The sequence below is a fragment of the Passer montanus genome, unplaced genomic scaffold (genome assembly GCF_014805655.1).
Source record: "Passer montanus isolate IOZ18808 unplaced genomic scaffold, ASM1480565v1 scaffold27, whole genome shotgun sequence".
Classification (NCBI taxonomy): domain Eukaryota; kingdom Metazoa; phylum Chordata; class Aves; order Passeriformes; family Passeridae; genus Passer; species Passer montanus.
The window spans coordinates 8577898-8604811 of record NW_024367372.1 but is presented as its reverse complement, the minus strand read 5'-3'; the positions used below and the strand labels follow the sequence as shown (position 1 = coordinate 8604811).

Sequence of the window (26914 nt, the reverse complement as noted above, 5' to 3'; positions counted from 1 at the left end):
CCTTTCCTATATGCCATTTCTTTTCAGTGTGTTTATCCAATTTAGATATATTTTTCAGGACACACATCTGAACTGTATTGCAACTCTGTTGTACTATATTTTCTTTTCCTCATATACTGCAAAGGGATTTAAGGTGTAGGGGGAAGTACGTAGTAAATATGAAATAGTACTGCAGCTAGTAATTTACTAATCCCCAACTCCAAACATGTATATAGAAACAGCCCAGATAAACAAATTGTAAGAACAGTAAATAATTAAGCACAACTGTTTTTGTAAGCTTTCCCGTGGCTTCCCTTTATAATGCCAGTTTCTATGCATTAATAAATTAGTAATTCTTCCCCTTTATAAAAATTTTAAGTCCATTTGTTTGTTGACCAGAAAAAAGTTTAGATTCTTCCTCCAAAATGAAAAGTCATTTTTGGGTACGTGGGAAACAATGCACTTTATGAATTTGCAGTCTTTACTGAGGTCTTCTCTCCTAGAACATGGATTTAGTTTCTGGGCATGAAAATATGTAATAGATATAAAATACTGTATATAACAGATACAATATATAATTACAACAATTAATAAATTGAACCATTAAAATCCACAAGACAAACCCACAAGTAACAGATTAGATACAGGAAGCCTGTTCATTTATTTCAAAATTGGAGATTCTGTAAAATAAATTGGAGCTATTCACTAGTAAATACTATTCTTATTACAGCATAACAGTTTCTAAAAACATTTTGTTTACCAGCTATACAGAAGAATTTAGTTCTTTCTCACAAAAATTAGCTTTGATCAACTAGTGCAAACATCCAGTAAGAGCCCCTGACTGAAAGTATTCAGAATAAATGTATTTGAAAGTACATGAAAATGCATTTCCTTCAGTATATCTGGACACCACTCAAGTCCTCCCAGCATTTGTTCTCATTTTAAAAAATCATCATTTCTCACCACTTGCCAAAGAGAAACATGTATTTTAAATATTACATTCCTTACTTAGAAATTATTTATTTAGGAGAAGTCCCTCATTAACTCTTTAGCCATCTAGCACTTTACAGTTTAAGCTAGAGAACTTTAACAAGAAAGGTAAAACAGTTTATTCAGCTTTTTACACAGCAGTATACAATAGCACAAGGTGGTATGCCTACTAAAATGTTTTCTGCAAGACAAAAGTACAAGTTGAATTTTTCATTACAGTAAAAAATACTTATTTTACTTGTGTAACTTATTTGGCATTAAACTGTGACTGCATTGTTTCTCTCATGAACTCAGCAGCATAAATGTTGGAAGTTACTTGACTCACCTCAGACCAGTCATTTTGAAATAAACGAGCGATTTTCTGTTACAGCCTTAGTAACGGCCATGGACCAATAATCCCTCTGTACAAACTAGTCCTTGGACACATCAAATCCATTATGGGAATCAAAGAGATTCCAGGAAGGCCCAGTGAAATTAAGGAAACTGTTTGGGGAATAAGATATTACCTGGCCTTAACACAGCAGTGATGACCAGGAACTAGCCTTTCTTGGAATGGTAGGTTATAGTATTTCTTACTAAGGTAAAATCATTTTTATTGGTCCTTCTAACCTTTTCATGAAGAAAAAATATATTCATCACTCAGAGGCCAATTTTATGTTTCAGAGACACAAACTTAACACATTTCTCTCCACTATGGGGAGAAATAACATTTTCCAGTATCAGCAGTAGCAGCTGCTTGGAAAGGAATTGTTAAATGTGCCACTGATGGGGAAGGAGGTTTTCCATGTCTTACATTTAGTGGAGGAGAGAAATACTTTGATGTTTCACAATTTCAGTTAAGATAACTCTGAAATTACTATGGCACTTGAAAAAATAAGGATTAATTTTTCACCCTTTGTGAGCTCTGGAGTTGTGTGAAGCTATGGACAGAGTAAGTGAGCTACTCCACAGAGAACATGACTTTTCCATATAATTTAATGTGCATGTATCCCATTCTCCTGCATGAATGGCTTAATAATCTTAGGCTAGTATGGGTGGGGACAAGCCATACTGTGTGTCCTGTTTATATACAAACCTGGAACATGAACAATGGTAGGTTGGGCAGCTGTAAAATAGTGTTATCTATGGTGTACCAGGGGAAGTTATTTACCTGACAAAAACCTGCACAATGCAGAAACACAAAGGATTTTGGGGTTTTTACCTCCATTCAGATCTACCTATTAGCTCAATGGAAACAGCAGGCAACCGATTTTCAGGGTATGAGCTTTCAGCTGTAGCAGTTTGGGAACTTCCATGGCCATACCCCAGCCTGAAACCTCATCCTTGTTTTCCAGTTATTTGTTCCCTGCTGCTGTTCTCTTGATTGAAGATGGAAGTAGATGTTATCTTCCTCTCTTTGGAGGGTTGATTCTGCAGAATTTAGGTAAACAAATGCTCTGTGTAAAATGGAGGTAACTGAAGTGAGTGGTGTATGGTTGGTGTACATTGGATTTGCATGGGCATTGCATAGGCTTCAGTGACTTCCTGGCCTATGGAGTTGATGTTGATTTAAGTGCCCTCAGGGCCAGATCTTGTAGTGTGTGCTTAGCACACAGATGTGTTGCACTGACTTCCACAGAAGTAGAGGAACTGAACACATCATTGGATGCATTCACGTTTGTGCTTGGCAAGAAGGGACTCCCAAGTATTTAAAGCTAGCATAAGTGATAATGCACAATTGTAATTATTATTGTGTTAGATGGCTGAATGTGATTCCACATACACTGGCCAAATTAATCTCCTAAACTCGAATTCTTTAAGGATTAGTGTAGAGAACCCTAAAAACCTCCACTGGGTATGGCATAGTACCCTTGTAAACTCAGTGGAGCACTACTTGAATAAAGAAGCTACAGTCATATTGAACAGGAGTAAACAGAGAGTGTCCAGAAAATATACGGGATTTAAGTGTGTTTAGACGCCAAATATCAACATGTAGAAATTTCAGCCCCAGGAAGTTTTAATGGAAGAAAGTAGCTCAATCACTCAGTATATTATGCAACTTTAGCTGAAAGTTTAACATCACAAAATGACATATTGCTATGCAGCTTTAAGAATCACACAAATGTATGCAATCATTTGCCTGCTTTTCAGATCTGCTGTTCATTAAAAGCTCTTCTCCTGTTTGCAGTTTCCAGTTTTCAAATGGATGACAAAACCAATGCATAGCTTAATGTTCATTCTCATGAGTCATAATTAATAAATAATCGTATCACATACATAGAATTGTACAGGTACTCTTAAAATGGTTTTACAATTCTATTAAATATATAGATAAAATAATCACTGCTATATAAAAAAAATCATTTTAAAACAGCTGAACTCTCAAGCTTTGCATAAAATTCTGTAGACACATTCATTACATTCTAGAAACTCAATAAAAATACATTTTAGAGCTCAATCTCTCAAAAATATTCATGGCATTGAAAATTGATTGTCATTTTTTTACTGTAGTCTGTGTTTGCCCTGCATTTGCACTGATAATTTCCTACAATTTGGCAAAAGCTATATTCTGGTCAGTTTGTAGATTATGTGACTGTTTAACTCACTTCTTCAACTCTAAGTCATCTGCCCCATGAATGTTTAGTGGGGTTCTGTCTTTAATGGTGTATCTTTCCTTGCACTTTCTGTAAAATTGTAATGAAACACTTTGCAGTTAAGTTACATGGCTACAATGACATTGAACCATCCTATTACAGTTGCCACTCAGTCTTTAATGCTACTTCTGTGAACACCAAACATCCTTTATCCAGTGATCCTCAAGGCACTTCCTGACACACTTCACAGCGCTCTGCTACCCACATTTGCTCAAAAGCAGCAGGTTTTAGAAAGAGTCTTAACAGATCAGTACCTCTGTGTATCTGAATTCAGCTGCCAAATCCATATACCATATGTGGTCAGTTCAAGCTTAGCATCTTTCAACCCAGGCAAAAGTTCAGCAAAAACTTCTGTATTCAGACAGTGCACATATCTGTTGGAAAATGGGTAGACAATGAATTGCCCACCAGGGTTTAAACCAGCCAGTCCTCTGGGCAGCAAGTTAAAATAGGCTTTGCCATAATAAATGTTTCATAATCAGGCTTATAGGCAGTAGCTCAGAATAGGCTACAAACCCCAAAACCAAGTGGTGTTTTCAGAACAGGGCCCCTGCATTAAGGAATTTGATCTTGCACTGTGGAAGAAGAGATGCAGGCTCACAAGTCAGTTTAACTGGGGGAAGCTGCTGCTTATGCAGATGTCAGTCTTTACAGTTGGAGGTAAAGGAAAAACTCTTGAAGAGTTCAGTTTTTCTAAGCACAGTTGACCACTTACTGTTTCACCCTGGGTCTTCTCACCCAAGGAATGGCTGGGTAAGGTACACAGCTTCTGTTATAGCACACCCAAAATAAAACAAACCCAAAAATTGAAAACAATACCAAGTATCATGGAGTGGCTTAGTATTTTTTTTTCATCTATTTTGAATGGAAGAAGCAATCTCTGTCTCTCAGTGGGATAGGCTGGAAAGTGTACATCAATTGAAACACTGGCAAAGATGACCAATGCAATTGTGGGATGCTGTTTGACATTTAAACTGCACGTTACAATGTACCTGTACTGTTCATCAGTGGCAGGTAACAAAGGAAACCTTGAGTTTTCTCCTTCTTGGACAAAAATGCTGTATAATGACATTTCTGGTATCACCACGTTCCCGTTCACCTTTCCATTCTTCATGGATGTCAGTTGCTTAACTAAGACATCCAAAGAGCTCCTCATCCTGATTAATTTTCTTAGGAGGAAGGAAAGCAGAAGGGAGCATACTTGATTGAACTTTGATAGCTGTAAATCCCTATAAAGAGACTGTAATCCAACTCCAAATAGCCTCTGCTGAAGATTAATAAACATGGAAGAACCAGAGTAAAGATACAAAGGGTCAGAAAAAGTTATCATAAACCAAAGAAGCCTATGGAGAATAGAACATAATGAAAAGCTGTCAACATTTTGCTCCAAACTAGTGTAGTACACTGCTGCTTGCAGCTATTAAATAGATGCCATACCCCAGCCTGATATTCCCTGGTTTTCAGGATAGGCAAAAAATGTTTCTTGTACTAAGTTTTATTCTTTCAGAGGACAAAGCACTAACCCTTCAACTTTCTATTTTAGTCTACTTCCAGAAAGCACCTTCAAAAATTCTTATATAGATTTTTTTTTGGAAGAAAGTATCACTGTCTTCTACAACAAGCACAAACAAGTTCATGGATCTCAAAATCAGCTGACTCAAAATCTTGTCTGCTTTTGTGAACAAGATGAAAGAAATGTTTGGTTTTTTTACTTAAGCTGATTTAAACCAAATTAAGTTGGGACATTTGGATCTCTTCCTCAAGAACAATGGATCTTATTTCTAGGTTCACGGGGTGAATCCAGCTCTAGTCAACAGTGGTAGGACAGAACAAGAAAGATTTCAGTTTTGTTGAAAGGTGTTCAGAATTTTATCTTTGATGTTTAAGATCTCCTGTCATTCCTTACGTCTAGTGAATTCTAACTGCAGCTCAGGAGAAAAATCTCAGGGGAACAAAAAGCTTATGAAGAAGAATGAAGTGTGATGGATGCTTGGGATTGCCCCAGCAGATAACATGACTACAGACAGATTTGAAATACCTGCAAAGAAATTGATGTATATTTTGATGTATCTTGACCCCAGGTGAGATTAGTTCATCTGAAAACATAGCCAGGCTAGGGATACACCTTATCCTACAACAAAATATGTAAAATGTATAGCCATGTTATTTAATTTTCACTCAGTGTAAAATTATAAAACCCTTCATTTTAGGAAGTGCATTGCAGTCAACCTTGTGAATTTTTAGATGAAAGCAGCAATGTGATGTAGTCTCATAAAGCACAGCATGAAACTAAAAACATGCCAATGAGAAGTAGTAACTTCACTAAAAGTCACATGGAGAGAAGTTACTGCTATGAAATTGAAGACTTCTCTTTTGTCCTACAAAGCATGGGTAACACCTTCTCTGGTGAAAATCCTGTATGAAATATCCTAAAGTGATCATTGATGTGGACAAAAATTACAAGAGGCAGAAGTAGCTCAACTGTGCCCATGGATAAGCCACAGGAATCTCTTCAGTTGCACTAGGAAGTCAATACTCGATGTCAGCATTTCTCTGTATTTAGTTTTACATCTATCATTTCTTTCTCAATTGAAATGGACAGTTAAAAGATATTTCTAATTCTTTTACCATGCCCTAGTGCTTTAACAGTAGCCTCAGGAAAGCTGATTACCTTTTATTTTTTATATCTGCAAAAGAGAGAAATCTTTATGCAATTTGTTAATAAAAGCAGCAAATAAATTGAAGCAAAAGCAGACTCAGAAGCACTGAGGTACTTTTAAAAAACTTTAGTTTCTGGCCTGAGATTTCCCATATAAAGTCTACTAAGAAGCAGCTAGCATATATGTTCTTCACACTTCTTCATACCCAATAGTTCCTGCAAATCAAACATATCAAAATGTGCAGGATAAAAATTACTTTAAATCTTTAAAAAATCAAACTTTCCTACCCCAATAAACCCTCAATCTAATTTGTTGCTCCACTGGATTTGTTGCTGGAACTGTAGTCAGTTCCTGATGTGTGTTTCACTACCTGTAGCTCTGCTCTGCCTCTAACTCTTTGTGAAAATGTGAAGAAGCATTTCTAGCCTTGCCCTTGCAGGTGGTCAGATCCGAAGGTAAGTCAACACTATCCCTCTTCCACAGGTATCAGGCCCTACATAAGAAAGTGAAGCCAGAAGAATAATTTTTGAAGACTAGAGCTCTGAATTGTTCATACTTCTACTGATAATTATCTGTTTTTATTTAGCATCTTATAAAGCAAGGCACAAATGTACAAAATCGCATCTACTAAATCAGATCATTTTTATATATATTTACACAATTACTGTAATATAAAACGTGCTTTGACACTGTCATAGCACAACAGTAGCAGAATTGAGGACAACCTGATAATAAACATAAATACCAGGTCCTGGATTTCTGTTTGTGCTTCACCTGAAGGAACATATTCATATGCAGATACACAAAGCAATCCAGCCACCATCCCTTTATTTTCCACACCTCACACAGATCAAACTTTGTTGCTAAGAAGCTGTGGAAGGAGTAAAAGGCAGTAGACCAGCACCCAAAAGAAAATTACAAAGTAGAATAGCTCTGGCTGCTCAAAAATGGTTATCTCGTGAGTTGGTGCTGGAGTCTCACTTGCTTCCAAGTCCTTTTTCTTCCTGAAAATAGGAGAGAATTCAGTAAGAGGCAATGAAAGGAAGAAACCTTCAGTGTTAATAATTATTGTGAAGATCAGGGGGTGGTCTAAAAGACAGCAGTTTAATGAACCTTTTCAGTCTAGTCAGTTGGAGGGCCCCCATCTGGACTAAGAGGGGCATACTGGGTTTTAGCAGTGTGTTCCTTCCAGAGTCAACATAAGTAAGAATCAATCTTCTGAAAACTCAGACAGATTCTCAGGTAGTTTAACTGCCATTACAGCACAGCCCTCTGATGTGTGGAGATTTCCACCAGTCAATGAGATGCCCTTTTATTTTCAGAACAGTAAACATAGCACTGGGCAACACATCTCACACTTCCACAGTTTTGCTTATACACTGGATCTGATTTGATATACTTTCCCCAAATCATCTACTTTCAGAGCCCCTCATGCTAGTCACTAGAATATTAAACAGAAAAAGCCCAAGGCTTCCAACCAAGAAACCAATTAGCAGCTGGGGGTTTGCAGGACAACTCCAAAATTTCAACTTCACAAATTTCCAGCAGTGGTTCATAAGGGCAAAGGCTGATGGATTCTGCCAGCACTGCTGAGCTCTCACAAAGACAATGAAAGGTCTTATTTAAAAAGGCACAAGATGGTACAATAATTTTATAATTTTCTAGTATTGTAAGAAAAATGCTCCGGTAAACTGTTTTTAATCTACTTTCATAGAAAAATGGTGTTTTTCTACTTGGGGCCTCCTACTGGATATATACCTGAATATTACATGACATTCAGTTAATATCAGCAAACTGTACAACTGATACAACTGTAATTGTGTATCTTTTTTAACAGAGAAAGAAAGCCCAGTGGATCCTGATAATATTTTCTGTATTTTCTGCATCTAAATATAACAACCATTTTACCTAGAAGTTCTAAGAGGCACTATTCAGTATCAGCTAAGAGGCAAAACCTAAAGTTATTCTTGTTTCTTAAAGATATTTAGACCCTAATACCAAAGGGATGCATGTGTTTATGATCAGTCACTCTAAGTGTAAACTAAACACACATACAAACTGCCAAAACTCATAGATGCTCTAACAGAGGCCAGCCCTCCACTGAAGAAATTGGCTTTCCCTGGCACTGATCTCAATAAACATTGTTTTGACAGTCTTCCAAACCTGGAAAGAGTCATCGCTGCCAGAGGGCCTAACATTTGAAGTTCTACCACTCCTCTTTCAGCCTGAGATATCCAACACGTGGGGAAAATGCTCAGAATCTTCCTTAGACAGCTGAATATTTCAAGTCAATCAAAAGCATTTTAGTCAAGGGACAGATTGAGCAATAAGGAAATTTTGTACCTTACACCTATGGGAAATGTGGACTCTGACCCATTACAGAAGTTGCCACCATTATAATTAATTTCCAGCTCCCTTTCTATCACTGCTAGTAATCCCTAGGAGTTATGGCTTCCTTGCAAAAGTCAGACTGAATAAGAAACTCACCCGATGATTAATGGATTTTCACCTATATCTGTCATCTTCGGCTCGTTTACATCATAAGTTTCCTTAAACAAACCAAGAATAGATTAGATAACAAAAATAAAATTCAGCATCTCCAAAGGTGGTAATTGTGTATTTTATGCAAATTCTGTCTAATGTTTGCTCAAATAAAATGAAAGTGTGCTTATAAACATATTTTCCATCAGCACATCCAGCACTGCAGTCTGGTGCACATACAGAAAAGGAAAAAAGTTGTGAAATAAGATTTTTTTGCTCTCAACTGCTTTCATCAATTGAATAAAATTCCCCTTATTCATATGTATTTCTAGTAGCTCTGACAATATTGCAAAACTAAAGCATCGGTGTGAAACCTCTCCTTCACTGAACACTGGTGGCAGCATTTTTTTAAAAAACTCCAAGATGGTCAGAATTTTATTTTTGTGTTGAAAAAAGGCCATATTCCTGTCCTTGCTCAGCATGCCCAGATTGCTGATGCTGTTCCTTCCTTCTGACTTTAAAAATCCAGACCTCAGCAGTATCGTGTGCTCTCAAGAAGCCAGTGTGAATCACGTCTGTCATTAGGGACACAGTTTCACGTTACAACTAAAATTCTTTTAGGGTTAGTTGTTGTTACTGATAATATAATACACTGCTATTGTGAGGAAAAGAGACAGAGCCCAGCTTTTCAGAAACAGTGCTCTTCAGGAGAAACCCAGCATTTTTGCAGGGTTGAGACCAGGGCACCAACATTATACAGAGAATGAAAAAACTAAAAGAAACTGGGGCAGCAAATAAAAGCAGCTTCAAACATGCAAAATGTTGCAGCTATACAGGTCTGATGAAGTAAGATTTCAAGTTACAGAAGATTTAACTGTAGTATTAGGTACTACTTTGTGAATTTGTTTGAGGTTCAGTAAAGTTTAGTATGTTTTTAGGAGAGTTCAGTAAAACTTTGCAACTATGCCTGGTTTTAGCACTAAAATTATTAGAAGTCACAAGACTTTCATAGTGTTAGAGGCCTTTTTACAGTGTGTGAACTTCTGGAGTTTGAGAGTACCAGAGAAACAGCAATAAATAAATGTCCACACTTACCTCCTCAGAAGCATTGCGAGAAAACCTTTTTCGGAGATGAATGTTGGCATCATTGTCATTGCTTCTGTATGTAAAAGCAAAGTTTTTAATTCATATAGTTAAGTTTAAAAGAGACACTGCAAATGGATGTGACGGGTTTAAGCTACACAAAACCACAAATATGCATTGCTGCATGTATTAGAATATGGACTGGAATTTATCAGTAACATCATAAAAATGGCTTTGGGAAAAATCTGACCCACAATAAAAAAATTCATATTCTCAAAAAGGAATCTTTTCTGAAAAATTGTATCTGGGAGCATTTTTGCACCTTTGACATCAGTGACATTTAACTGAGAGTATACCCAAGTTTTATGGCCTTTGATATAAAAGAAATGAACTAACAGGGAACAGTAAGCTTGAAGTGGACAGCAGGTTCTTCTAAGCAAACTCTCAAATTCATTAGAGTGCTCCTGTGATAATAATAATAATCAACAAATTACAGTTTATGTCCCACTAAAATAGATTACTAAAGAATAAATTAGAACATGAAAAAAAAAAAAACAGAAGGAAATGAAGCAAAATTAGCTGAGTGTCTCTGTACTGGGTTTGCCTGGGCTGCAGTTAAATTTCCCAAGAGCAGTGGGCTGGGGCTGGGCAAGAGGCTTGGAGGGGACCCAGCCAGCAGAGCTGACCCAAAGTGACCAAAGGGCAGTGACACCCCCACACACACTTGTTCTTGTATCTGTCTTCTGAAGCAACCACTACACCCTGCTTCCCAGGAAGTGGCTGGACACTGCTGTGCTGATGGGAATTAGAGAAGAAATAATTTTTTTTTTGTCTTCTTCTAATTTGCTTCCACACATGGCCTTTGCCTTTTCATTAAAATGCCTTTACCTTGACCCATGAGTTCTTCATCTTATTTTCTCTCCAACACCTCACTTACTTGTTTATAATCAGAAAAAAACTACCAAAAAGTATCTTCTGAAATCAATCAGAGTCATGCTTTCACATAGGACCATTTCATCTACATTACAAAATACTCTCTCTGTTAGGAAAGCAATTATAACACTTCCATGTTCAAAATGCACTGGGCTTCCACTTGGATTTTGTGTGGCAAATTTTGTAGTACAGTCAAATCAAGTCCCACTGAATCACTCAACATATTTAAGAGAAACACAGGGAGAAGCCAATGAATCTTAATACTTCTTCCTAAAACAAGATTACAACAAACATCCAATGGACAGGGCAATTTCAAAAGACCACTTAGGTGTATTTAAGACAAAGTTAATGTGGAATACCTGGTAAATTCCTGAAATTCAGCATTTTCTTCCAGGTCATCTTGTGATAGAGTAGTAGTGGCAACTTCTGAGATCTGCAAATCTTCTTCAATCATATTTTTCTCTTCCTCCTCTGTATTACTATTTTCTTCTGGCGTCTTTATGGCTATTGGTAAATCTTCTAGATTTTCTACTATGGCCTGTTGAAATTAGGAAGTGTTTTGCTTTAGACAACATGACTGATTCCCCACCCTTCCAAATATCTTAGTGGTGCAGCCTACTCAGACACTCAGACAATTGCAGATAATATGAGACTGAAAGTCGCACTGAAGAGAATAAAAAAGCAATTAATTTTTTTGAAAATCTTTTGTGATACACAGAATCATCAGTTCAACATATATACATACATACAGTTGGACAGTCAGATCTTTCTATTAAGAAGCCATGACATGACATGGCTCTTTGAAGCAATCCACTAGACTTTTTTAAATCTACCCCCAATTAGTCCTTCAAGTTAACAGCAAACTGACTTCATTTCTGTAGTCAGAGTCAGGACCAAAACATGTTCAAGCAACGTGTCTAAGCAACATGTAGAGCAGCATTAAATGGACACTCATTCCTGAATGACGCTGTCAGAAATTGCTGTGCTGGAAAACATGTAAGGCACTTCAAAACTGGTGTCTGCAAGAAGAGATGCAGGAGCAAACTGCCTAAACCAAATACCCATTTCTTTCTCCTCCAGTGCACAGAAGCCTTCATTTCACTCATGTAACGTATCCTACTCAAATAGTTTTTCTAAGTTTTTGTAGGCAAACTTACTTGGATTGAGACAAAATTATTACTGCCTGTATCCTTTCTTTAGAAGCAATACTAATTTCTGTTACTCTCATTACAGAGTATTAGAAATACCCTGTCTGGTAATCTGTTTTGCCTAAGGATTATACTGAAACCTCTTAACTATTTTAAAACATAATAAAAAGGCAGATTATTGCTGTACTTTAAGGCAATCTTTTATGCTTAGGGATTACAGAAGCCTCAAATTATTTTAAAACATAATATAAATTCACATTTTTGCAGTACCATTAGTATTAGGACTTATTTTTTCTTTTAATGTCAGATCTTCTCAGGGATCTGCAATTCCATACATTCCAGTAGGGGGCTGTGGCAAACAGTGTAATGGAACAGGAAACCAAGTACATTTTAAGTATTTCTCCCAAACACTGCAAAATGAAAGCAAATGAAAACCACTGGGATCTGATACTAAGTCCACATATATACACAAAGAAATGCTGGTAATAAAATACCTCAGGATGTTGTGGAATAGTGGAATCTTCATGGTTGGTGGCCTTATTGCCATCTTCTTCTATTTCTAACTCTTCTACTAGCAATGGCACTTCTTTTTCATCGGAAGAATTCACGTGACTGCTTGTTTTTGTAGTTTCCTCCTCGCTGTTCTCAGTATCTGTTTCTGATGGAGGGGTACCTAGCTTATTCTCCAAGTCTGGCTCTGGAGCATCTTCCTTGTGGTCCTGTTCTGGTAAGTTCTTGTCATGTAAAACATCTGTTACTGTTTCAGAAGAAGCTTTTCCATTTCCTGTATCATAACCTTCGATACAAGGCTCGAGGTAAGCATTCAGAACTGCTGATATGGGAACATTGTAATGTGGATAATAAAAGAGATCATGGGGTATCACAGACACTTTTGAAGAACTGGGTAGCACTTCAGCTGCAGATTCAACTTCATCACAGCTGTCCAGGTCCTCTGGAGTTTTAGGTATATCTGAGAGAGAGTCATCAGATGTTTCATGCTGTGTAGATAGTTCTTGGCTTTTGAGATTAGAACCATTCAGTGAACAAGGGCTCGTTTCTGTTGTCTCAAGGACAGGAGATTCCTTTGTATGTTCATCTTGTGGAAGTGTCTGTATTTCCTCATTTAGAAGGTGGAGAACGTACTTCTGCGTATCTTCTTGTTTTGATGTATCTTCTGGTAAAAGAATTGAAGACTGGGGTTTGCTCTCTTCAACTTTATTAATAGAATCATCTGTAAGTATACCTGAAGTCCAGGATAATGGACTCAAAGAAGAAGTATTGGCTGAAAGGCTCTTGGTTTCATTGTCATATTCAGTAGGGGTTTCCTTAGTTAATTCTTCAGAGTATTCTTCAAAAGAGTCAACAGAATTTTTCTGATCTGTCAGGACAGCTGGAGAAAGCTCATCATTTTGTTTCAGTGGATCATCAGAGACGCTCTCTTCACCTGACATGAATTTATCATTTAGAACCTCCCAAGAGGAATTGGATTCAAAACTGACAGGTCCTGTAATTTTCAGTGAGGTAGGCCTTTGAGGCTCCTCTTCAGATGTTCCCTGTAAATCATCTAACTCTTGACTCAGTTTCCCATTACAATTTTCAGAAGTGGTTTCTGATGGGATTCTCTCAGGGATATCATGAATATGGACCTTTGGAGGAGCCGGATGACTCCTCTCATGATTAACAGTATACATGTTTTCTTCATTTTCACTTAAAATCAAGATTTTGCCTTCCTTCTCTGATGGTGTGTCTTTGATGTGGACATATGTGGACTCAATTGGAAGCTCCTTGTCAGGATCTGTAAAGTCTTCCTGTAAGTTATGATGCACCATTAGAAGACAAATCCTAGCTCAGACACCATTTTATATTTTCCAAACACAATGGAAAGAATAAATACCTAGTCTTTCAGTCCATTACCTTATGAATGGCCAATTAATGACTCACTTATTTTGAAAGCAGGAAAAATAATTTGGCAAGTCATGTGCCTTGAACAAAGCTCAATGTCAAGAAGGCAGATGTACAGGAAGATCAGAATGCAGACAAGCCTACTCCTCAATAGTTATTGTATTTATTTCTCCCTGCTGCACCTGTGGAGACAACTGACTTGGCTTTTCTGACACAATCCCAAACCCTGGGAATAACATAAATCTAACAACTCAAATAAATCCACTGTGAAATATATTGATATACCAGATTATTTCCTTGCAACAGACTCTGTTAAAAGAAAGGCCGTTTTTAACTTAGTTTATAAAAATGTCAACAAGTCTTAATGTCAACCAGTCTTATTGCTCATCTAATCTGATAATAATTATTAGATTACTATAATAATTTTAATTCCAATTACTTTAGTAATGCCTACCAATTTTGTCAATTACAAAATATATGCCAGCTGTAACCTTCAGTCAAGAAATGAGAGAAAATGCCTGTTTCTCCAAAAGGCCTTTGCCAGTTCTTGACACTGTCAACCCTTGCTTAATCCTCAATTCTTTATTTTTGCATCAAAGTCCCAGTCATTTAAACTGCAGTTTATTTCATGCTTATAATGAGTGCTTTTTACTGTTGTATTGACAAGATTCAGCTTTTTGTGTCTTGTGTCTCATACATGCTAAATTCAGACTGATCATGGCCCTCAAAATTGAGAAGATAGAAGTAAAAATTAAATTTGAAGTCCAATGAATCATTATAGGTAAAGGAATAAACTTCAGCCTTATTTAAAACCAATATAGCAAAGTAGCAGATTCCTATGAAACCAATTCTAACCTCTGAGAGTTACAATTGGATGTAAATGTATAAAAGCACAATTCTACCTAAAGCATTTTAGTAATCACGAATGAATGCCCATTTCCCTGGATTGAACAAAAATTTGAAAAATTAAATGCAAATTTGTTATTTATTTTAAATAGCTAAGAAAGAAGCCTAGAAAATAAATCTGACTTTATAATGTACACCAAGGCAAATTAAAGAAATTTCACGACATAGCAGTAAACACATACCCCTTCCAGCTCTGGGAAGTGCTCCAGAAATTGTGCCACATATGTGACAATTGACTGTTCATCGGGTGACTCCACCATGATATCTGCAGAGACAGACGAGAGGAGCTTGAGCACACACAGCTTTGAAATGCTCTTGCAGAGGAACAGATTGTCAGACATTTATCCTGCCATTATGGGCGCAGAAATAACAGCTACAAACACTTCTTTTTTTTTCTGACAGATAAGGGAGATGCTCTTCACTGCTGATGGCACTTGACAGAGTTCTCAATATCCTATTCACATTCATTTTTTCCTATTTCCAAACACACACTGAACCCCGATCAGGGTTCTCTTTTCATTCACTTTTATACTGCCATTTATGCTGTTGTCACTAGACAGTTGACTGTTGTTGAGCAACAATACAGAGGTTTATTTTTAGCAGGATGGCCCAGTCTTCTAACAGGTGATGAAAGTGCAATTGTGCTTTCAATCATGACACCAAGGCCTAGCGCCGGTCTCATAGAGTTCAGTAAAAAGAACAACAAGAAATCCATTTATACATATTTTATATACACATACACACCACTTAGGTTTATATTTATAAATACTTGTGTGTATATATGCACTGTAAAGGGAAAACTGGGAGATACAGATGCATTTGAATGGGTATCTCTCCATTTGACTGGTATGGGAGCCTTGTACAGCTCATCCTGGAGAGACATTTAGTCCTGTAGCCTAGGTGTTACAGAACAGTGCTAATGCACTGAGAAACCCCTCAGCACAACAATTCATGCCCTCTAAGAATGCACATGTCGCAAAGCACCTAAGCATGAACCAGGACCAGTGTACACAGCTAAAACCATGGTAAGATCTTTGACTTCAAGGAGCTTACAAATATGACTGGAAGCATACAATTACAAGCCACTAACCGTTTTTATTTTTCTTGTCAAAAAGCTCAGCATACTGATCCCATCAGCAGCTTAATCACTGTGAGGTTTTTGGTATGTATCACAATGCAATATTCATGAAGTCACTGTAGTCTGAGTGTTACCCAACAAACTTGATGTGTTTACCTTCAGGTTCGAGGAGCCGAGGCACACCGAGTTTATTCTGTGCTATGCTGAAAGCATCCTCCAGGTTTTCTCGTGCTGATTTCTCCAGTGCATGCTTCATGTCTACCAAAGTACAATCTATGGCTTTTATGACGGCTAAGAAAGCAAGGCCACTCCTCCAACTACTTGTGAAGTCCTGGACTGCAACGCCATACCTGAACAGAATTACATACATTTTACATGGGTGGTTTGTTACAAAAAAAGTAAAGGCATCATCATTTTCAGACTCCTGAAAGATAAAACATAAGGTTGCTGAGTAGCACTTGTCATATTTGAGATATTTTTGGATTTCAGCATCTAGAAATACATTCAGAAAACACATGGGTTCACAAACTGAATTGGTGTGGCTAACAGCTGACACCAACCTGCTTGTAGGAAGCAGTTAGTACAAACAAAGCCCTGAAGAATTCAGCAACCACATTTAACATTCACAAAACCAAATGTCTCTGTGATTCCTGTTTCTGTTGCTCTCCAGCATTTTAATGCCATAGCTTGGGAAAACTTCCAAGATTTAAATATTTAAACACATAAGCATAAATGATTCACATTCCTGTGTACTTGGCCTTCTATAGCAGAAAATCTGCCAAATGCAAATGGTGTCAGCATATGCATAAACCACAAGAGTGTTAGATGCCCAAAGTTTTGGAGGAAAAACAGCCATCAAACTTGCAATGGAATACAGCCCCAGAATAGAAAATTCTGCACGGATCATGAGATAACAGGATTACAATGATGCTATTATGTTTTAAATACTGCAGTTGCAAGAACAATTTTCTCTTATTAGATCTTTTCAATTTGCACTCTTTGACTGGGCTGAAAAGTCTGTGGCCTTTACTTCTCAGGTCCTCACTTTCTTTATACCACCTATTAACAACATCAACATTATTTTGGACTAAAACTCTACTCCCCCTAGGGTCTGCACTGGTAGCAGTGAACTACAGGGGGCAAGTTTATCTGCTCCACAAGCACCCTAAGCTTTACTGGAGATAACCAAGGGAGGATGCTGTCCACAGGACCAAGTATATAAGATGTAAATTTTTGTTTTCAACACTAGAAGATTTGTGTTCAAAGGCAAAATATAAATCCAGAGACAAAAACACCAAATAGTCAGCTAACCAACCTGTATAAGTAACTCTGACACATCCCCTCTAAAACTCTCTGCCAGTTATTACTTCAAGTAACAACACATGTAAAATACACTCCAAGCATTTGCCTGTGCATGAGACATCTTACACTACAGTTTTTTAACCTGTCAGTAACTCTGCCAGGATAAAGCATTACTACACAAAATGCTTTGGTGTAAGAACCACTTTTTATTAAAGAGGAGAGAGATGTCTTGTGCAGTGGAAATCCAGTCAAATGTTACAAGTTCAAGAGAAGTGACTTAAGTTTCATCCTCTTCCCCTCTTTAATACTGAGGAAGGAGGGACTCTAGCAGGGGCTCTGTCTTTCACGGCACTCTGCAGTGCACAGAGAAGCTTCCTCTGGGCTACTGCTTAATTTAAAAGGCTGCTGATAAAGTCTTTCAGTACATTTATTTTTTCAGTTCACCCCCTTGTTATACCTGACGATTAATCAGCAAAAGATGTCAAAGAGACTGCATGAAAGCTGGGGTTTGGGAAGTAGAGAATGATCCTCTTTTAAACAGCACCAAGCAGGTTAGTGTAAGTTAACATTTAACACTCAAACCATGGAGCCAGCCCTGCCTTCAAGGTCAGATGGCTGCTGTGAACACATGGTCATAGTGAAACACCCCCCTGCAGAGACCCTGTGCTCCCCAGCTTCAAAAGCAGAAGAAGCCACAGCACATGGTAACACACCCATGGGGCAGAACAGACAAAAGAGACTCAGCTTCAGAGGGGCAGGTGGCAAGACACTGTTTTGTCCAAGGGTTTGTCAGCTTACTTTCTGGTTTTCCTCTGAACCCAGATTAGAAGGGCCCTGATGGCTTTCCGCTGATCCTTCACTGTAATGGACATGTTTCTCTCCACGCTGGGAGTGCTGGGGGATGTGTCTGATTCTGGACCACTGGGCCCAGAGGACAGGCTGGAGGAGGAGGAGTTCCTGTTGAGGTTGCCTGTAAGCTCCTTAATCTGTAATAAAAGGTGAAATACACAGTGTTCTGCTTTATCACTGGCTGCATCGTGTCCTTGTTTTCATGCAAACTTTAAAGAGATCAGTGCCATAATTGAATTTTAAGTGATAATTATAAACCAGTTAATTTTAACTTTCAGCTTGTATTTTATAAGCGTGACAGCCAGCAGCAGCCCAGGTAACAGAAAGGGCAAGCTCCCAGTACAGGCCAAACTGCACAAATTAAACAAAAAGCAAAGAAACATGTCCTTGAAAGAAAAGTTAGTTTAACTGAAATTGTTCTCTTCACAGGGGTTGCTTGAGTGAAATATTTTTCGTCCAGAAATGGTGACCTGCAGCAGCACTGCTGTCCTTGATCAGCACTTACATTTGAGACTCTGCTGCTTTTGGGTCCCCCCGTGCCCTCTGCTGCCAGGGTAACAGGTTCTGGTCACACCATCTTTGCCTGTGAGTCTGCCTGGCCAAACTGGTTCTGTGCAGCACTGTTTAGCCTGAGGAGCTCAGCCAGGGAGAGAAGCCCCAGTGCAACTTTGAGATCATGTTTTTAACCTTATGGCCATTTTTAAAATCAGACCAAGAGACTGAAAGGGCCTCAAAGTCTTATGAGAGTTGCAGAACCCTCCCTCCATCTCTCTCTATCCTTTAGAATTTGGGATTGTCCAGAAGGTAATTTCAAACTATGGGTAGGTTAGGGAGCAGTTTTAATATAAGCCTGGGGATAAATCAATTTTCAGGCTCAAATACATGTTCTCAGTTCCAGGTTCTTTGAGATCTTTCATATGACCATGTATATCAGTTGCGAATTTTTGCTGTGTTGAGTAAGTCTCCAGAGAACAGTGATTCTAAATGGAATTTCCCACCACATTGGACCAAATCCAGTAAAGGTTATTGAAAATAAACTGTGACCTGGAACCATACCCAGGACATTGGTTCAGATCCAGGGAATCTGGAACAGAACCTTGAGAAGGCACAGGAAAGAAGGGAAAGTAGTAATCTGAAGCTCTAATTCAGGTCCAAGTTAAATGAGGGCTTAAATTGTCTCCAATTTACATCAAAATAGGTCCAATGAAGTAAAATGAAAGCAGCTGCAAGTATAAAATTAGTGTATATTAGGAGGGGAAAAGCTCAGGTTTAGCATGATTAATTATGTTCTTTAGGATTTAAAACCAATTTAAAAATCAGTATTCAGCAGGAATAGATGGATACCATGAAGACTGATTACTTATGGTTAAAGTATTCAAATTTTATTACCTGAAAAAACAAGATTATATTCCATATTAGTCCAAGTACCAGAGAGGAATTTCCATCTGCTATTTCTGCTGCATCGATGCTAACAAGCTTTACCTGTAGGAGAGATCATAAATTCAGTGCCAAATTCAAAGCAGCAAGTTATATGCAAAAAATGCACTGAGACTACTGGATATGTCCATACCACTGCTGCCATTGACAGGCCAGAAAAAAGCAATGCTGCAATCTTGTATTAATGAAAATTTGCCCTGATCACAATCACCCTTCTCTTGGAACTCCTGTCTGAAACCCCCAGCATAGTCTGCACAACAGAAGTGAACTCAGTTCTGCATTTTTGGGACTACAAATCCGTTTCCTCCATACAAAAATGGAGGAAGATGGGGCCCCATCCAGTGGACCCTACTCACAAAAAGTAGAGAGTCATTTCTCATACAAAAATCTAAAATCCTAGTAAGATCTGCTTACTTCTTTTTTTCTATGCATCTCCTTTCTCCTTCCTTATCCCACCTTACACAGCTTGTCACAGAGTTCTGATTAAATCAGTTAGCAACGGATAGGGTTGCCTAATCCAAACAAACTCTAGACTTTCCCACAGTGAGGTTTTTTCCAGCTGATAACACCAGGATGTTATTCTCTTAGACAACACAGATTTGGTTTTGGCAATGGTCAGGGAGGAGGGAGGAAACAAGGAAGCTGTCAGTACTGCACATGGCACCCAGACCGAGTTAAAGCCCAGCAGCTCCTTTATCTCTGAGAAGTCCTGGATGGTGAATCACCCAGCAGGGCTCTACCCTGCTGCCCCAGCTCCACTGGCACTGTCGGGCTCCACCCACTGGGGTTTAATAGCTAACCCAGAAGCTCTTGGCAGCCAAGGCATTTTGCCAACACTTTCATCACCGCCCTTCACTAACCGGTTTGGTTAAGCTGAAAAAAGGAAAGCAAAATAACTTTTTATCTAGTGGTTTGCACAACATTTTCAGTCTTAGCAAGAAGACACCTCTAGTTGTCATATTTCAAGGATCAGATTTCTTGCTAGCTTCAAGGTATTTGGCATGGGAAAACCTTTAGGACTGAGTACCTTTGAATAACAGTTTCTCCAAAATGGGGAGCAAGTCACATTTATCATTTCACTGCTTAGTGTGAGCTCCATCCTCTTACTGCTGCTCATGTTTGTCAGCCAGCCCAGAAGAGATACTCAGCTAGAATATATTGACTGCTTACTTTTAAGGGAACAGGAAATCCAGGGGGAAGTAGTTTTTAGCACTACTAATTAAAAAGCCACTCAAGGTTCTCCTTCCTGGCCTTGCTGATTGAGGACCTAGTGAGGTCCTGGCCACCAGAAATGCTTCAGCTGCAGCTCTGCCAAGCGCTGGTACCCACAGAGAGAATTCATCTCATCTGTCAGTGGGCCTTAGCTGGATTTGGGTAAAAAGCATCAACTGGGAAACTGTTAAGAAATATGCAAATATGTAAAATATTTCTTAGCAGTTCTACAGCAGGACGTGTAGACGTACACGTTTAGGGCCAGATCAGCCCCTACTGATGGAGTTTCCATAGGGAGGCTGGAACACCTGGAAGTTACTGGACAACTTCTTGACCTCTCACATCCTCTCCTGGGGAAAAAGGCAAAGGATGTTAAACCTTCCACACCTACAAAGTCACAAGAGATGTGCTGAGACCTCATATCATGCTTATTCCTGCCCTGGGGTTTGCAGCAGCTCTCCTGCATGACAAGCACTGCTGCTGGAGCAGGAGCTAAGCCCAGTGCAGGGAAGCAGCAAAGTGACACCAGTTCCTGTTGGAGCATCCCATACAAGGCAGGGTTTTGCACACACTGATCCCTCCTCAGCCATAAAGTTTAACCTTACTTGAATCCTTTATAGGAAATAGCCCAATATCTGTTTACTCTTTCTAGAGGATCTAAGTATACCATGTATACTCTCAGCAACACACAGGCCACTTCCACAGGGATTTGGAATAAGAAATTAATCATTTCCAGCTACAGGGTCTGATCACACTTGGTCACTTACAACTGTAGGAAGTGATGCTGTGGTAGTACAACACTCACTAAGAGGGAAATTATATCCCTGAAAGACTTTGATTCCTGGAATTATGCATTTATATCATGTTCCCAGTTTCACTTTCTCTTGCTTTTGACTCATGATCAGTTGCTGCAGCAATCAGTATACCAGATAAATAGATGATTTCTATAAGTGAAAGTATTTCTGAGGAAAGAAAGTAATCTACCATCAGTGTAACTGAAGTAATGCCACTAAGACCCAGATCATAAAAATTACTTGCATTTCTTTTTGTTTTCTTTTAATATTGGGTTCCTAATCCTTTAATCCCGTTGAACTTTAACATATAAAATGAGCAAATAATCCTTGCTTTAGACTCTGTAGGTGTTCTTGTTGTGCATCTTTATGTGGCTTTTCAGCCTTGCTGCTAAGGTAAGTCACAGCCTCTTGAGCAGTACACTCCTCTTGCATATATGCAGCACATCAGATTATAAACAATTACAACTTGCAGCATACATTAAGAGAAAATATTAAGGCCTTAGGAGCAGTCTTTAAAATACTCACATTACTGTCCTCCAAGAACTTAAGTGCTTTGGCTATGTTGTTCAAACGAAAAATGCGATGGGTTGAAGATTTGTATTCGTGCATCTAGAAAAAAATATTGCCACACTGTTTTTAAAACTAGTGGAATTATTCATCACATCATACAAAGCTTAAAACACTACAAGCACTGAAGCAAAATAAAGCTAAGGAAATCTATCTATGAAATATTATTGCCATCTTTTGTGAGCAGCAAAATGCTTCCACTACACAATTGTAGCAAAACAGGGTGAGCAACCAGCTTTCCTACTCTCCAGATTTTACCATTCTCTTGGACCTGCCACATTGACTATTTATGTAATCCCCAGCCACGTTCAGTCACAGGATCAGGTTTGCCTGAAAATTCATAATAAAATATTTTCTTATGTCTTGAATTAAATGAAATTATCCTAATTAGGAAGCATGAGCAGTTTTAATAGTAGGCACGAGCAGATGGGAGGCAAAAACCTTCACTTTGGCAGAAATGAAAGATTTTGCATGCCTGTCTCCCTGCAAGTCCACTTTGGCACACTGTTTTTATCCCATATTTCCAGAAACAGCTAGCAAGAAATGCAGCCAGCTGACTTTACCCCCTTCTCTCACCTCCTCCCTGACCTGTGAAAGCATAGCCTGGGGTTTACCATGATGTATCTACCCCTTCAGTTCATTTCAAGCCTGGCCCTCAATGCAATTTGTGTTAATGCACATAGAGACACTGCTACTTCTGCTGCAGCTCTGCCAAACTTCAAGAATATTAAAAAATATTCTTGACCCCCTGAATGTGTGTGAGCACACATTCAGGGGGCATTCCTGCTGCAGGGTATGCAGGTGGTCAGTCACTACAGAGCATCACCAGGTGCATCTGCAGTGGTGAGACAGCTGCTCCTCTTACCCAGGTGTGGTGGCCACACACAGGAGAGTTCTGATGACAGGATTGATGGAGAAAGAAAACATTAAAGTCAACTGGGCATTTATATTTGCATTGGGTGTTCCATTTCTGGTATGTGGAACTTTACACAGCTCTTACGAAGAAAGGAGGAGAGAAGTTTCTGATTAGTAAAGCTTTGCCCTACTGATTTAGACTGTACTAGTATGACTAATGAAACCTGAGTCAGGATACCAGAATGAAACTCAGGTTTCATTAGTCTTACTAATATGGTCTAAATCAATGAATTTCATTCATTGATTCATCTAATCAATGAATGAAACTCAGACCTACAGCAGGCATCAGAAGAACTACTGAGTGTCATAATGATCTTAGACAAAATAGAAACAGAACATAGGGATTAAAAAAATGATACAGCAAATATGTGCTTTCTTGGTAAAGTTACTTGGATAATCCCCAAATGGAATGTGTAAGCATTAAAGTATTAAAGCCTTAAAAACCCTCAGGGGTAGGAACATTACACTGATCACCCATCATTCACACCTCATTGTCATATTTCCTTGAAATCTACATTATATCAGGACACCCACCGGTAACATAAGGAAATTATAACAAAGTTGCTGAAATTCTTACTACATGATACAAGACATGGGCCCAAATTCACCCTTATTCCTTGGATATCCAGGCATTGTTGCTTGTAACATACCCAGCTCCAAGGTATGGAGGTTCCTCCCTCTCTGTACATACCAGCTTTTGTCCTGACAGGACTTCCAGGAGCGCCATCAAGATTTTGCCATCTTGTATATCAATAAACAAGTCTTTCACTTTCAAAGGAGGCTTGCACTGTGAAGAAAAGAAACCAGGTAGTTTTTAAAACAATAAATCATCATGATTTCAGAGAGATGGAAGGAGAATTTTACAAGACAGAGATACAAGAAGTAAATCATAGCCTGCTGTAAAAAAGAGCTGATTGTTCTTCACATCGGTGGCAATTCTGTCCTATGAATGTTGGAGCTAAAACTGAAATCAGACAAATCATTATTCCAGATTTCCCATAACAGAATCTAACCCTAAATACTCTGCCTAAGAAACAAGAAATAACCAACCAGGGGTTGGGTGCTGATCCCTTAGACTAAGACATGTCCAGCAGAAGAAGCAGAAATAAGCAGAAATAAGCCCATGATCCAGCCTGGCACAATGTCCCTTCTCATGTGAAAGGCTTCTGGTGGTGCCATTCTGTCTCCCAGCATTTTCTACGTACTTTAAAAAGCAACTTCTTGTATTGTGTCTCTTTTCTCAGCAAACTCCTCCCAAGGGAACCGTCTCCTCACTTCACTATGATGTTGGTAGTGTGCAGTTCAAGGCACACAGCCAAGTCAGCTCAGCCCTTAGGGGTAGTCCCAGCTGCAGCAGTTACAGTCTGCTCAGGTGCCACTCACTCACATGTGGCTAAAGAGCCCAATCGTTTCATCTTTGGTTGGGCAATGCACTTCTGTTCAATTCAGCACTGCTCCTGGCAAACTGGGACCACACATTTTCATTACTGGTCTTTAATCTAGCCAAAAGACTAAATAATGCTCCATGAAAGGAAGCAAAGTATCTTTCCTTTCAAAATTAAATAACTTATCTGAAAGAGTAAAACCCAAATACTTTCTATTCTTTCAGATCTTAAAGCAAGAGCAAACAGAACTCAGAAATTCTGACTACAAATTATCCCATGATCAGCAGAGCCAGATCCTCTCAAGAGATGACCCAAGTAGGATCACACCAAAAGTTTCCTGAAGAAGTACAAGAAGACTTCATTGCTGCCTCTGAAAAAAGAAGCCACTCTGTAAGAAGTGCCTCTTTGAGTATAAAGGCAGAAGACACCTTTCTCAGCGAGTCTCCTCAGGGAATCACCTGTAATTAGAGACAGCTTCAGTGAAGCTGTCATTGTTTACATGGTTATGTTTATTATGCCATTTCCAGGAAATACATTAATAAAGCATTAATAAAGCAAATGGCTTTCACCCTTTCTCCAGAAAAATATTTTTATTTATTGAATCAGAGAGGAAAAAAATTGTATGCACTCCAGAGAAAGCTGACCTGCTCACAAAGGTTCTAAGACTTCAAATGCCTGGCACACCAGAATTAACAGCACCCTTTCAGCCTTTTTCAGCCTTCTTCCTTCAGTAAATCAAAGACCTTCTTTGCAGTCACATATTTGACAACCCTTTCTGACAAGCTCCAAACCTGCAGTTAGTTTAAAGCCCCAGAGCCTGATTCACGAAGGCATCATGTAACACTGTCTTGGTTCTGAGAGGCCTCTGGGAGCAATTGCTAGTCAAAACATTTCCAACTAGCCTTATTCTGATTTTCCAGTGAGATTTAAGAGGATCCCTTTATGCCTTCAGAAACAGTCACTGCAGAGTAGTGGACTTAAGCCACTACATATGTGATGCCTTTCTTCTAAAACCCCTTTACTTTACTGTGTCTGCAATGCAATCACTTCTCAAGAGCTACTAAACTGAGAGTCAGCCCAAACCCACTCTGTACTTTTTGAAATTTAGCTGCACATACTAAAGCACTGTGAACTCAATCACCAGTCTGAGTTAGGGCTCTTTCTAGATCAGGAAGCTGGTCTCATTCCTTGATCCTACACTAAGAGCTGCTGCTGTCTCAGTAATATCAAGATTTTTTTTCCTCTTTTCCTCAACAGCAAAAAAAATATTCTCTGCATGACAGACTACTCAGGAGAGGTAGTACTTATCTACTATCAATAAGAACAGTATCTTAGGTTTAAGAGCCATATTATGGTGTCATTAAGAAACAATTACAACTTAAAGATATGATGTCCAAACATTAGCTCTCTGATGTAAGTGGGTATGTGACGATCCCATCATATTGCCCCCCATAACATGACTGATAAGGAATTACTGTTTTCCATCTTCAGATCTGGGATGAAGACAGGTTCTGAAGAACAGCTTTCTTTAGCCATGAGTCCTCAGATGTTCAAACTTCCAGTTCAGGGAAGAACACAGAGATATCATCTCAGAGCCTCAACCATATTTGATTATATGTGGGTGCATTCTAGGGGAAAATTCTACCCTCAAGTAACAGGCAATGGCATTAAAGATTTAAATGCACCTGAGATGATAAATGATAGTCAAGCCTTCATTGTGCCTGGAAATAAAGTTTAATTAATCCAGAAACAGCTTTGAGCTTCCACTCATTCTCCTTCAAATGTGCCCAGATGTCAACTCTGTTTCCAAAATTTAATTACTTTAGAGGAGTTAACAGCAATCTGTCTATGGCTATGTCCTTGTATCACAACATCAAGACTGTTAGTCTTACCTTTCCCAAATGCAGGTTTATCCATCTGGTAAAGGTCCTCTTCTGGACATTTTCGCGTTCGACTAGAAATATCAGAAACAAAAAGCAGCACTTAACTTTCCAGAAGAGGGAAAACTGGTAGTAAATTCCAGAAAATTATGCACAAAAGAGATAGAATTCATGAGAACTTGGTGAATAAAACAAATATATTCTAAATCAGAAGATCTTAGGTCCAGTTTCAGTGTTTTATTCAATTTCTTTGACCAGACATGAGCTATACATTTGTAGATGCATTTAAAAGACAGGAGGAATTAATTTCTTAGTTTTGCAATCTTCAGTGTTCAGCTTCTGCAAGGTGAACATTTATGTGCTGTGCACAGCTCTCCAGTGTTGTCACCCTCTGAGCAGGCAGCTTGACCCTTCTATGTCAATTTATGGGATTATTGCTCTGACACCCTCATGCAAATTGGGCTGGCGTGAATTCCAATATATTTGCATGCACAAGGTAACAGGACCTACACAACAATTCTGTCTTCATACTTATGAATGGAAAAGCCTCATGAAATCCCATCTTCCCAGTCTCCTAACTAGTGCATTTAGAATCAAAATTCCAACTCCCCAGACTGAAGAATCATTTTATTTATATTGCAATAAGACTAGGAGTGCTTGTCCTCGCCAGAACTGTGCTGTGCACTGGGTGCTGTACAAACAGCTCTTGGGCCAGCTGAAGAGTTTTTAATCACATCTGCCATTTCCTGAATCCATTTCCATTGTGAACTATGGCAAGAG

At 38.7% G+C, this 26914-nt stretch overlaps 1 protein-coding gene across 2 annotated transcripts in view; it reads right to left on the bottom strand.

Moving 5' to 3' along the window:
• Positions 1-621: 621 nt before the first annotated feature.
• CLMN (calmin) overlaps positions 622-26914 on the bottom strand; it is a 75765-nt gene continuing 49472 nt past the window's right edge. Inside the window, exons 2-13 of one of the 2 annotated variants that reach the window (XM_039712697.1) lie at positions 26147-26208; positions 23561-23656; positions 21913-21996; positions 19334-19426; positions 17894-18081; positions 15950-16143; positions 14898-14980; positions 12402-13715; positions 11119-11297; positions 9839-9902; positions 8750-8811; positions 622-7266 (exon numbers count right to left, since the gene is read on the bottom strand). In XM_039712697.1, the coding sequence (XP_039568631.1) occupies positions 7113-7266; positions 8750-8811; positions 9839-9902; positions 11119-11297; positions 12402-13715; positions 14898-14980; positions 15950-16143; positions 17894-18081; positions 19334-19426; positions 21913-21996; positions 23561-23656; positions 26147-26208 (2573 nt within the window). In that variant the 3' untranslated portion in view covers positions 622-7112. The remainder of the gene's footprint in view (positions 7267-8749; positions 8812-9838; positions 9903-11118; positions 11298-12401; positions 13716-14897; positions 14981-15949; positions 16144-17893; positions 18082-19333; positions 19427-21912; positions 21997-23560; positions 23657-26146; positions 26209-26914) is intronic. The other variant, XM_039712698.1, reaches the window with a different exon arrangement.